Source organism: Melospiza melodia, chromosome 2, assembly GCF_035770615.1.
Source record: "Melospiza melodia melodia isolate bMelMel2 chromosome 2, bMelMel2.pri, whole genome shotgun sequence".
NCBI classification, from domain to species: domain Eukaryota; kingdom Metazoa; phylum Chordata; class Aves; order Passeriformes; family Passerellidae; genus Melospiza; species Melospiza melodia.
This window is the reverse complement of record NC_086195.1, coordinates 95,943,743-95,957,609: the sequence shown is the minus strand read 5'-3', so window position 1 is coordinate 95,957,609 and position 13,867 is coordinate 95,943,743. Positions and strand designations below refer to the sequence as shown.

Sequence of the window (13,867 nt, the reverse complement as noted above, 5' to 3'; positions counted from 1 at the left end):
TGAGCAGACAAGCTTATAGAGCATGTGCAGAGACAGAGGTGAAAAGTTCACACCCGAGGAAGACTTCTGAGCCTTCATCCAAAACGACCACCAGGAGGCTGATGACCACCTTGTTCAGAAACCACGTATGTGCTACAAGAGCTTATGTAATCATTAGAAAATATGGAATTAGAAATTAGAATATGATAATTAGAATATATGTAATTAGAAAATATGTTACAATGTGGAGGTTAGGAAAGTATAATATGCGCATTAAGTAGAAAAAGTATAAAAGCTTATACTGTGCGAAGAATGGAAGAGTGAGTTTGTGGTGGAGCTATCCCTCACCACTCACTCCTGGCGCTGAATAAAGAAATACCTGCTCCATAGGCCTTATTCTGTGGAGTACAGTTTTCTTGCCTAGTTTTCATAAGTATGACAATAAGATTCTTTACTGTGGATGTATATGAAGCTTAATAGTGTTTGGCTTCCTTTAGCTGGGTGGCGTGAAAGTTGCCTCACACCTGTCTTCATCATGTGTGACCTTTTCAAGAGGCACAGTACTCTTTCTGTCTCCGGAGCAGTCATCTTGTTGCTGTGCTTGTGTTGTGAAACTCAGCCCTTGTATCCTGCTGTACCTTTCAGCTTCTGTTTAAGACTCTCACTATCTTTGGAGTTTTGCCAGCTCATCAAGAACACGGTATCACGTGCTGCATGTGTGTGTATATCCTCTGTCTTATGACACTGGTTATTTAACAGTATGCCTGAGGGACATCTTCTCCCACAAGGGCTAATTCTGTCAGATTGCTTGCTTTCTTCAAAAATGATATACCCGTGCATTTCTTTCTCATTGGACTTAGCTTCAAGAGAACTGCTTCTACTCAATTGCAAAACAAAATGACCTCTTCCTCTATGTCCTAGACTAAAAACTAAGGTACACTGAGGAGTGCAATTTTAAAATTTAGTTTAGAAAAGCATAAGTAACACCATTGCTTAGTCTTCAGATATACAAACACTTTTATAACTGTAGGTGCAGCTGACAAATCTCTCCTTCTGAACTGTCCTATGTAACTCTTTAATCTCTTAGTGCTTTTGTATATCTCTGACTAGAAAACACAATGTCAGCATATTTAAAATATTGATAATTTGTGTTTCCGTTTTACATATCTACTTTCTACATGATAAACAGTCTGGAGGAACACTTGTACATAGCTTCTATGCCTTCAAATCAATAATTTTGTTATTGTGGAGTAGTTCATGGAAGGCTCAGAGTAGCATAGAAATATTTTCATCCATTGTAGCATTGAAGCAGTATTCTGTAAAATTACTTAATGTTTTTAGCAGTGACTGAATATTATAGGAATATTAATTAAGTCATATTTATTTACTTGCAGGCCTGTGTTTAAGGCAACCTGTTCACTTGAGCAGAATGTCTTTTGTGAGCTGATATATCTGAGCCTGAAAATAGAAATATGTCCCTGTGGTAATAAAGCACTCCAGCCTCTACCTGGTATTTACCTGACTCCTAGTCTAGTTATTTGTACCCTTACTAGAAATATGTTTCCTTTGGCTGTCAAGAGTAAAAATATGCTCTTGTTCTTGAGCCACAGCACTCCTCTATATGCAATGCCATTAAAAGATCCAGTGTGGTGTGTTTCTTTGTTGTGGTTTTTGTTGTTAAGACCATATGCAATGTTCCACGTATCTGTATCCTCGAATGCTGTAGGAGACCAGTGAAGCTGTCAATTGATTTTACCTTTCACAGCCTTCTCAGTAGAGAAGGACTTGGTGAGGGAGTGGGGAAAAAGAGATCGCTAGTTCTGTTTTTACCAGCCCCTCTGACTGAGAAGATTTTACTAAATGAGTTTACTAAAGTTTACTAAGTTTACTAAAGACTTTACTAAAGTTTACTAAATGAGTATTTAGAGATGTCTTACAGCAAGTCATTCAGCCTTTTGAATTCTGCAAGAGCTGAACATTAGGGTGTAGTTTGCATGGCATTTCTTCTCCTCTATAAAGTCTCTAAATATGTCACCAGTGTTGATATTTGATGCTGGTTAAGTAGATTCTTACTTAAGGACCTGCTTTTTGCACTTGCCTTCAAACTAGGCTCCACAACGTTTTATGAAAGAAATGCTAATATTTTTAGACTTCTGTACTCTAGGTATCCAGTAGGATGAAGACTTTGAGAGGAGGCTCATATCTGTATGTTGAATTTGTTATACTGTTTTGGTGCCCTTACTTGTTTGTGTGGTAGTCTTTTTTCACTAATTACTCAGATGATTTGGGTCAGTGAGGTGTTTTGATATACAAAATGGGAAGATTTTCACTCTTTACCATATTAAATTACACTGCTGAATTTCATTACTTAAATGAAAAATAAAATACTGGCTTGAACTATCCCGCTAACTTCTGTCTTTTTCAAAGAATAAAACCTGAATCTGAAATTGCCTGGTTACCTGCAAGATGATGGTGTCTTGTATGGAGCAATTTCAAAACATCCAACATCTGTTCTTAAGTGGAAATGAACCTGATGTTGTTGCTTCCCTGTGTACATGGGTTTGACGTGAATCTTGAATTTCCACTCAAAGCATAGAATGCAGGTGGTTTTCATTCTAAGCAGATTATGTAATCTCCTGCCATGCTAGAGGAGCTCCATGATGGTATTTGTGCATTGCTTAAGGCTTAGTGATTTAAGTCATATGTATGAAAAAGGAATAAATTTTCATGTTCTTGTCTACCTAGTTGCATTGTCAGACCATATGTTAGTGTTTTCTCTTGCAGTTTTGCTCACTTAAGGATAGAAGTATTATACCAAACCTTGGTAAATGAAAAGTCATGAGCTTTTGCAAATGACACCAGTTAACACATTTACTGTCTTTGCAGATAATTAGCAGAATGGGAAAAACAAGTGATAAACCCCAGTTCTATAGCAGTGTGTGATGTAAAAGTGATCTACACCTGCGGCAGGAGATCACCAGTGAGAAGACTGAGATACAGATCTTCAGTCTCCTGGTTGGATTGGAATAGTTCTTTTCATTTATTTCAAATCCTCACTTATTAGAACATGGAATGGAATTATCATAAAGGTTCAGTAGTGACCGAGCACCGTTTTAAGCAATTTTTTTTGTTTGTAGAACATCGTGTTTCACTGAATACTGTGTTTCTTTGCACCTTGTTTGTCTTTTATTTTTAACTCCATAACCATTCATCAGACACTTCTTCCTCAGTTTCTTGACACTTTTCAGACTAGACCTATTGTGTGATAATATTTGACTTAACACATATTGTTCTTTAATTCTGAGGGATGAGCCAGAGAAGATATCAGAAGTAATGGTCACAATCATAGAACCATTAAAGTTGAAAGCCTCTGAGATCATCATCATTAACCTAGCACCACTACTTTTGCTGCCAAACTCAAGTGTTACGTCTCTGTCTGCCTTTTGACCACTTCCAGGGATGTTGATTCCACATTTCCCTGGGCAGCCTGCTCCAATGCCTGACTACCTTTTCAGTGAATAATTTTTTCCTAATATCTAAGCTAACCTCCAGTGGTTTAACTTGACGCCATTTTCTCTTGATCTATTGCGTGTTAACTGAGGGAAGAGACTGACCCTTACCTTGCTAAAACCTTCTTTCAGGTTGTAGTCAATTATTGTTGTCTTGGTGAAGAGTTTCCAAATCTGTTAATTAGGATATAGTTGTTGACAGTTGCTGTAGCTGTGGCCAAGCTGTGTACACTAGGCAGAGAGGGGAATCTAAGAGAAGGGTAAGAGTCTACCTCAGTAAGTCTCTGACTTCACATTCTTGACATTTTCCTGCTTAGTCTGTTTTCAGCCTCCTCATAAAAATGATACATGGGATCCCTGCAATACCGACTCATCCGTTGCCAATGTTCTGTGTTGCTCTTTGGTTTTGTGTAAGAGCTGTACATCCTGACACTTGCTGTGTTTGTAAATATGCAGTGGAGAGCAAAAATTGGTTCAGAAACTACTGTTTTGAGTGATCTATAGATTTTTTTAGATGCTGCTATTATTAAATGCTTAGTTCAGTTTCTGCTCACAAGTTCATGTTCTGCTCGCATTGCTCACATTACACAGAGGCTTTACTTGAGACTTTTCAACAATGTGAGTAGTTTGAGTGTTGCAGCTTGATGGATAGTTTTGAACTCTTGAGGAGCTCTGTGTTCTTCTATTGAGTTTGTAATTTCTGGATGATTTGTTGTCAGTGTCCCCACAGCCATCTTGAGAAGACGCATGTCTTGTATCTGAGTTTTGAATGTGCAGGTCATCTGTATATTTAGCTATAAAGCATAATTTAGTTATGAAATATCATCAAACACAACTTGTTTCAAGCTGTGTTTGGTTCACAGCCTTTTGATATTCTGTTGGAGGATCAAATGGAAGATTTTTAAAATCTGTATAACTTGCTGTGCATTGTAAACCAGCAAGGTACAACTTGCCAAGAAACTTGGTTCATTTCAGGCCTCAGGATTCAACACTATTTAACTTGCATGTGATTTTGAATTAAAGTAGCCATAAGCTTAATTTTTTTTTTTTACTGAACAATTTTGACGTGACTGCTTTCCTGTTTGATTTACAGCACTTAAATATCAAGACACTGACAGATGATGTGGTAAGACAACTTCAGTTTTGCTTTGGCTGGGCTAAGCAAATAACCTTACTGCTAATGCAATAAAAATAACCTTACTAATACACGAAACTATCTTAACTTTGAGGATAATTTAGTTAATTGGCAAAGTCTCACTGCACTGGTAATTAGCTGTAACATAATCAGTATGAGTAGCAAAAATGTATGGATGGCTTTGAAGTATGCTCTAATCACAGCTAAATGAGCCTGACACAGGTAATTGTGCCAATCTACATGCAGTATAGTTAAGATATCTGTGATTGCATGTTTAATATCAAAGTTACTTAGGCTGCATGGCTAGCTTAAAATAACATGTTTAACAAAGTAACATTTGCTTGTGAAACTCATTATTGCTTGCTCAAACCACCTTAAGTATATTCAGTGTCATGTTTAATGCTGTTTCTCAAATTTGATCAGAGATGAGTTCTGTATCTAACCACAAACCAGATTTTTTTCTTGCTCTTGAAGTTACCTATTTCACTTCCTGTGCTATTCTTTTGCATAATATTTTTTTCTTAAAATACATAATTTTACAAAGCCTTTGAATTTGCCTAGGAAGTAATGTTTTGTCATCACCTGTTATGACTTCAGTGCCATACAGAGTTCTTGCTAAAGTAATTCTGTGTGTAGCTAGGAGCTGAAGTGCAGAGAGATTTGTCTGTCAGTCTTAGTTTTACTTAAATCATCTGTTTCTATTTCTTTAGCAGAATTTCATTGGATGGAAATAATGATTAAGAAAATTTGAGTTTGACTGGCTGATAATACAAGTTTTATTGTATAAACTTGTGTTTATCTTGGAAGGCTAAGAAAATACTATCAGCTTTCTGAAAGCAAAAGTATTTTTGGTAACTAGAAAACAAGTTTTGAATAGTGTCATGTAATGTTGTAGTCGGGATACATGAGATCTTACTGTTTGTTTTTGTGAGGTGCATTTTTTTCCTTTTAAAGAGGCTAGACTGCTGCATTTTTGCATTTTACAAAGCTTATTGGACTTGTCCAGCTTGTAATCGTAGCCTCAAAATTTGGCAGGTTTATTGTTCATTTTGGGAATAAGAACAAAAAGTCTGCCATCTCTGTAGTAACCAAACTTTTCCCCAACTCCATAAATTTCTCAGAGCATGAAAAAGGCCCCTTCACAGAGTAATGAAATCTCATTTGCAGGGTAGTACCAAATTGTTCATATGAATATATATTTTTGAAAAGGGGAATGACAGCTATTTAGTAAAAGGCTAACAGTGAAATAAATTACAGCGCCACAACATTTGAGAACTTTTAAATACACGTAAGGGGGGGATATTCTGTTTACTTGCAGCATCATCTTGGAATGAGGGTACACTTTCAAATGGACAATTTTTATTCCTCTATTTCACTTTTCTGTTGGTTTAATCTTTCTGTGTGTGATTCTGGGACAAGAACAAAATTAGTAGCAAGAGAAGGTAAAGAAATTGAAGGTTTAAGATAACTTGATTTTGTAGCTTTCAATGAAATAATAATTTCCTTTCTTCTCATGGGCAATCTCATGGGCAAGTAAGGTAACTTGCATGTTAACTTACTGCTTCATTATGCTTTATGAAATATTTATATTTCTGAACCCATTTCTTACAAATACAGTTGTATTTGTAAGTTGGTTAGTGACCAGGAACTTTTTGTTTTTAAATTCACGTGTGTTAGCAGCATGTTGAGAATCTAAAAATGCAGGCTGTTTTTCAATATCTAAATTGGATTATTTGTGAGATGCTGATGAATATCACTAAAGCTGTCTGCTTTTAATGATAAATCCTCATTAAGTTCAAAAACCTTGGTTTTTACACATGTGCTTCTTTTAGCTTGATTGTTTGCTATCTGCAAAGATGGCAATTGCGTTCTTGCTCCACAGAGGAATGGAAAGCAGGTAGCTGAGATATCAAATTATCTCTCTCAAGTGCTCCATATTCCAACAATCACAGAATCATCAATGTTTGAAGATACCTTCAAGATCATGTAGTTCTACTGTCAACATAGCACCACCATAATCACCCCTAAACTATATCAAGTGCCACCTCCAGATGTCCTGTGAGCAGTTCCAGAGATGGTTATTCCATCATGCTCCTGGGCAACTCATTCCAATGCCTAACCACTCTACCAGTAATTTTTTTTTCCCTAATGTCCAATCTGAACCTCCCTGGATGCAACTCAAAGCCATTTCCTCCCATCCTTTCACTTGAGATGGTGGAAGAGGCCACATCCCACCTTGCTAAGACCTTCTTTCAGGTATTTATACAAAGCAGTGAGATCCCCCTTGAACTTCTACTCCAACATAAACATCCCCAGCTCCCTCAGCTGCTCCTCATAGGACTTGCTTTCTAGACCCTTCTTTCACCAGCTGCATTGCCCTTTTCTGGACACACTCCAGCACCTCAATGCCTTTTTTGTAGTGAGGTGCCCAAAGCTTAACACAGGATTTGAAGTGAAGCCTCACCAGAGCATCACCGGTGAGATGGTCACTGTCCTGGTCCTGCTGGCCACACTATTTCTGATACAGGCCAGGATGCCATTTGCCTTCTTGGCTACCTAGGCACATGCTGGCTCATGTTCAGCCACTGTCAACCAGCACCTCCAGGTCCTTTTCTGCTCAGCCATGTTCCAGCCACTCTGACCTCAACCTGTAGCTCTGCAAGAGCCTTTGTGTGACACAGCTTCAGGATCTGGCACTTGGATTTATTTGAACATCAGGCTGCTGTCCTCAGTCCATTGATCCAACCTGTCCAGATTCCTCTGCAGAGCCTTCCTGCCTTCCAAGAGATCAACACTTGTCAACCAGTGTGGTGTCATCTGCACACTAACTGAGAGAGCACTTAACCCCTTAGTCCAGATCACCGATGAAGATATTTAACAGGACTGGCCCCAATACTGAGCCTTGGGGAACCTCACTTGTGACCAGATACCAGCTTGGTGTGGCATCATTCACTACCACTCCCTGGATTCAGCCATCCAAACAGTTTTTCACCCAGCAAAGAACGTACCTGTCCAAGCCATGAGCAGCCAGTTTCTCCATGAGAGTGCTGTGGGAAATGGTGTGAAATGCCTCAGTGAAGTCTAGGGAAGCACCATCCACAGCCTTTTCCTTATCCACTGACTAGGTCAAATGATTATAGAAGATCAGGTTGGTCAAGCAGGACCTGCCTTTCCCAAACCCCATGCTGGCTGGGCCTGATGTCCTAATCGTCCTGTACATTCTGTATACTGACACTCAGGATGATCTGTTCCAAGACTTCCCCTGGTACCTAGGTTAGTTTGACAGGCCTGTGGTTCCTTGGATCATCTTTCCAACGCTTCTTTTAGGTGGCCTTTATATTTGCTAATTTACAGTCAACTGGAAGTTCTCCAGATAATTAGGACTGCTGGTAAATGTTTGAAAGTAGATTGGCGAGCTCTTTGACCAGCTCCCTCATTATTCCCTGGTACATCCTATCCAGGCTCATAGACTTGTGGGTGTTTAACTTGCATAGCAGATCACTATCCATTTCCTCCTGGATTATGGGGGCTTCACTTGGCTTCCTATCCCTAATTTTCATCTCTGGGAGTTGGGTTTGCTGAGCACAACTGGTTTTAGTATTAAAGACTGAGGTGAAGAAGGCATTAAATACCTCAGCCTTTTTGTCATCCTTGGACACTACACTACCATATGCAAGCAGCAAAGAATGGAGACTCTCCATAGCTGTACTTTGCTGTTAATGTATTCATTGAAACTTTTGTTGTCTGTAACAACAGTGACCAGGTTCCAGTTTGCCTTTGATTCTTCTACTTTTTCACCTAACATAACCTTACAACATCCTTGTAGTCCCCCCAAGTTATCTGACCCTCCTTCCAGAAGTGATACACTTGTTTTTCCTTTTTCCTCCCCTGAGCCTTTCAGCCTGAAGTTCTCTGTTTAGTTAGGCTGGTCTTTTTCTCCACTGGATTTTCTTATGGCATATCGGGACTGCCTGCTTCTGTATCTTTAAAATTTTCCTTATTAAAGTATCTTCAGCCTTCCTGGACTATTTTACTCTTCAGCATTGATTCCAAGGGGCTTTGTCAGTCCATGTCCTAAAAAGGCCCAAATCTGCCTGCCTGAAACCCAAGTAGCAATTCTTCTGGGGCCCATCCTTGCTTTATTCAGAACTGAGAACTTTATCAATGTTGTACTCACTGTGCCCAAAATGGCCACCATGCACCCCATATGACCCACTAGTCCTTCTCTGCTCACAAAGATGTATTGGGACAGCTCCCTTGGTAGGTTGGGAGGGGATTCACCTGGCACCCCAAGCAGGGACCTACATCCATTCTCCCTGTCTCTTAGGTCCCCTCCTGCCTATTGGGGGTGAGGATCTTCCACTTCCTGAGATGCAGTTTGCTGGCATGCCTGTCTCAGTGTTGGCAGAGAGAGAGAGACAGTAAGAGTCAGAAAGGTTAAAAAACCTCCATATTAACAGAATTTTATTAAAAGGTATCTTATGTAGACAAAAAAGAAAAACATACTGAAATTCCTTAGAGCATCAAATTATACTGTTTTCATAGCAACTGCTATGATTAGAAAGGCTGTATAATTTTCAGTATATAGAGAAATAAGATTCAGAGTGAAATATTGTCTACGCATTTAGGATGTGATTGTGCACAAGTCTAAATTCTATAAATTTAAGATTGGTAAAATAATCTCTGAGATTGAGCTTATTAGGAGTAAGAAGTCAATTTATCAAAGGGATTCTTCTGTGTATCTTGGTTTATGCAAGTCTTGCTCTTCCTAAAAGCTCTACTGCTGGCTGTGGAATTTCTCACATACTAAGAAGTTAATCTTGTAGAGCAATTTGGCTGTCAAAGAAAGAATATACTTTTTTAATCTTCTGGAGCTTCAAGGAGGAAAAATATGTTAAGAGGTCTTTGACTTAGAGTCATTGGAAGTAACTTCTTTGATCTTTTGAGAAGTATTTCTGCTGGTAAGTGGGTTACTTTAAGTTCCAAAGATACTGAAATAAATTGTTGCAACCCAGTTCATCCTGTTGGTTGCCTATCCAGTAGGAATAATAATTATTTCAAGTCAAGACACAGGATTTGTTCCACTTTGTATTCTCCTTTTGTTCCTTCCTATGTTGTTAATGTTCCCCTAAGCTTTTGTTATCTGTCAGCATCATGGTTTTACAGCAGACTTTCATGACTGAGCTGTTGGCTTCTGTGACTAAAATGACTGGCAAAATGTCTGTGAGACTGAGTTATTCTGTAGGGCTTGAGCAAATTTTTCAGATGTGAAAATGTGTTTACTGAGTATATAAATAGCAAGCAGTAAAAAATGTGAACTTGAAAATAAAGGGTGGCAGTACTTTTTGTCCTACATATCTGTAAGGCAGAGTGAGAGGAACACCTGGTAAAAGAGCAAAAGCTATAAGCAACACTCTTGGCTTTATGCTTTCACTCAGGAAAGGAATATTTTGTACCTGTAGATATTTTATATCAGAACTCTTCTAAAAGACTGAACTTAGTGATTGCCATCTGTGTTTTAATGGTCCATGTATATATGAATATATTTTTTATATATATGTGAATGTGCGTGTCTCTTCATGAGAATGCGAGTGAAAGAAAGAAGGTTCTTCAATGCTTCTAGTAAGGTATTTTAGGTTAAACCATAATAATTCTGTAATGCTCTGTCTTCATAATGAGGTATCAAAAGTTGTGTCCTCAGAAAGACAACCTATGGGGAAGATACCTGTGTCAGGGACCAAAGACGAGTCTAAGGCCTAATGTATTTGGTTTGTGATTGTGCACGTCAACAAGATAATGTAGAAGAACAACTTATTGTTAGTTGGCAGGACTAACCTTCAGAAATGAAACTATGTAGCAGTGGAATTCATCCTGTGAAAGGGGAATGATAAAGCTGTTGTTGGCATGGAGATGTGATCTTGGGCCCTTGTGACCTCATCTCATGCACTGGGCCCCATGTGAGACGATGTTGAAACTGGTCACTCCTGAGGTGGAGATGTAAGGGTGGAGGAGAGAGGATGACATGATGCACACGATTTTCAGCAGGGAACACGCTGAAGGTGTGTCGCCCTCCTGCCCCTCCCACTCAGGAGCCGTGCTCTTATCTCCTTCTGCTCGGCAGCTTCTCCAGCATCCAGGGGTCGGTATGTATTTATTGCAAACACAACTAATAAAATTGACTCGCTTTGCTGTTCTGACTGCGTCTTGAGTTTTTTGTGCACAGGCATTCTCCTGAACCTGTAACAATACCTTCGTACATCTTTCTTCCCTCCCCCTTTCATTCCTTCTCCTCCAGACTGATTACAGTAGCCTTTGAGAATTTTCAAGATTTTGAGTATCCTTGAAACAAACCTGATCTTTCTCTTGGAGCCAGTATATTATTACATATGGTTCAGTTTTTGTTTAAGATCAGACTTTTAATTAAGAACATCATCCAGACATTTGCCCAAAAGCTGGGTAATTTGGAGTGGTGGAGTGTGTGGCACTGTATGGGCCAGTGTCTAGGGCAGTGGCCTGCGTTTAGACTTTACCCCTAGCGAGTGCATAATCCAGAAAAACCAGTAAAAGTTTTGGCCTTGGAAAAGGTATTCTGCCACCCTGGCAATGCAGGAGGATCCAAACCCCTGCAATGTGTTGGGGCCTGGCCCAGGCCTACTGAGCCGTGCCCAGCACTGCCCAGTGCCCTCGGGTGAGAGAGAAGGTCTCTGAATCTGACAGTGAGACACCAAGCTTGCAGCTGTTCTAGTCACCGTGACAGACACTGTGGTTAGTTCACGCCTGATGACAAACAGTGCCACTGAAGCAGAGAAACAACATGTGCTGGTGTCACTTGCCCCTGTACACAAGCAGAAGAAATGTATATGAAGGAATCTTTCAAAAAAGATTTAGCAAAAGCAGTCAAGGAGAACAAGGAGGTTGGAGAGGAGGAAGAAGCAGGGCTATCACAAGGGCCATTTTCAGTGCTGTTGCTAAGGCCATCACTTACAGTGATAATGTGTTTTTTTTACATGCGTGTGTTGGATTTCATTTTTGAGGAATTTCTTAATATAGGAATAGGTGTTTTGATGTGTTAATTAAGGGAGAGATGAGGGAGACAGGGTGGCACTGAATTAACACCTTTCATTCCTGCATGCATAGCAGCTTTATTAATAGATGATGTCTTGATAAGCTGTAGTGCCAAAAATTATTCTAGCAGTAACTGATCCATTGATTCCTGCGTTATCAAATGTGTAAGTTCAATATATGCTGTTTTCTTATGGAGAAAGGTATAAGAAGTCATCACTAAGATCAAAATCAGAGCACAAAAAAATTTACTTTCTAGGGACCTAATTAGAAAGCGTGATGAGTCAGAAAGTTTGTATTGTGGATCTCTGTGTAACTTTGACTTTTGAGGGCCATGGTGTGGGCATAAAATCACTTTCTTATTTCATGGGCTCTCAGTGGAATAATAGTCAGCCTATGAAATAAGCCAATAAAACCTTGCCGTTCATTCTTGATGGTTGCCTGATTTTGGCTCATACAGATATTTTTCTGACTTTTCTAGAGCACTGTTGCTGTATGCATCTATATGTATCCATTGATAAAATAAATACCAAAAAATAGAAAAGATGCAAGGTCAAACCTGCTTTAAACTCTAGTGACACTGTATCAAAGCTAAGCTTAGCTATAGCCTGTTGGTTAGCCTGATTTAAAATGTTTTGGCGTAACATGGAAGATTATTGAAAATTTTTTTTTTTTGCCGTTTCCTCCTCTATGCACTTGGATCGCCAGCAGCATCAGTGGTAGATTTCATTACACCCAAGCAATGAAATTTCTATTCTTTCTGTATAGTGCTTTCTGTGGACCATGAAATTATTTGCCTGTGTGGAATACTGAGAACTATTAACTTTTCTGAAGCACTATCAATGTATAATTCAAAAGGGAAGTATATGTAGAATATCCACACTCTACTGTGCAAATCTTGTTATGAATTCCCTTTTATTAATGTATGGGAATCTTCTTTTTAGGTTGCATTGTTTTAAATTATTTAAAATAATTAGTTTGACACATTTTTAAATGTATTTATAATCCTATTATCTCAATTTATCTTAAATGTTCTGTCTGATCAAATATATTCCAAGATGTGCTTTACTCCTCTAGGATGAGTGGTATAGGATTTGGTGAATATGGGGAATATAAAGGTTACGGCATAATGTATAATGATGCAAAACATCTACTAGATATTCAAGAGAAGATTAAAACCAAAACATAAACTAAAGCTGGGAACCAGTGAAATATCTCTTTTCAAGGAGGAATAGGCCCTTCTCCCTGAATAAGGGCTGTCTGTTTCTAGAGACCTCTGGCACTGCATGCAGTTCTGCCTGGCCAGAACTTCTGTTGCTGCTGCTGTGTGGAGCAGGAGAAGGAAGAGGAGACACTTGGGGAGTACAGACAGTAAAGAAGGGACTGAGATTTTTCAGGAGATACTGGAAAAGAAATTTAGGGCACAGCTGTCTTAAACATAATTTGTTCTCTGTTCACTGATTCATGGGCTGAAATCCATTATTTAGCCAAAGTGTCTTCCCTCTACACCTGTTTCAAGTCTGTACATGAACCATCTACAAATACAATGGCTAGTATCTTAGGTTATGCACTTTATAGTGAAGATATGGGGGCATGGAGAAGCTACTGGCTAACTCATTTTTTGGAGTTAGGCACGCTACCTTTCATCAGTACTTATGAAAGACATTGCTTGAAAAGAAAAGTATCATATAATAGGATTTTTTTACAATTCCTGTCTAGTCACTTCAGTTTGAAGTCTGGCTTCATCTCCCCATGCTTACCATAGACTTCTGATTTTAAAAGCAGGAAGGGAAATGGCTTCCCAGTCAAGATGTAAGATGGTTTTTGTTACTGATGACTACTACTTCACTTCCAGTGATGTTAGCCTCCCTTTTGCTTTTGTTGCATTCTTTGTCTTCCTGGGTCTTGCCGATGTAATTATTCCTGTAGAGTATGCTCTTCCTCATTGCCTGCTGGTTTGATGTGACACTGAAGGGCCCCATCATCCATGCTGAGCTCTTTTATGTTTATGCTATATTAATTTTCTGCTTTTGCATGTTCTACAACCATCTGTGAGTAGCTTATGATCTATTTCTATGTTCCAAAAACTGTTTCTTTTCAATTTTGAACTGGAAGAATTAAAGTCTTTATATTTTTCCTCTAAACCTCTCTTCATGGATGTCTGATAGTCAATTCTTGTTTT

The 13,867-nt window shown here is 38.9% G+C and overlaps 1 protein-coding gene across 1 annotated transcript in view; it reads left to right on the top strand.

Moving 5' to 3' along the window:
* Window positions 1-291: 291 nt before the first annotated feature.
* DIAPH3 (diaphanous related formin 3) overlaps window positions 292-13,867 on the top strand; it is a 195,772-nt gene continuing 182,196 nt past the window's right edge. Inside the window, exons 1-2 of the mRNA XM_063150337.1 lie at window positions 292-299; window positions 4,512-4,614. Coding sequence (XP_063006407.1) covers window positions 292-299; window positions 4,512-4,614 — 111 coding nt within the window. The remainder of the gene's footprint in view (window positions 300-4,511; window positions 4,615-13,867) is intronic.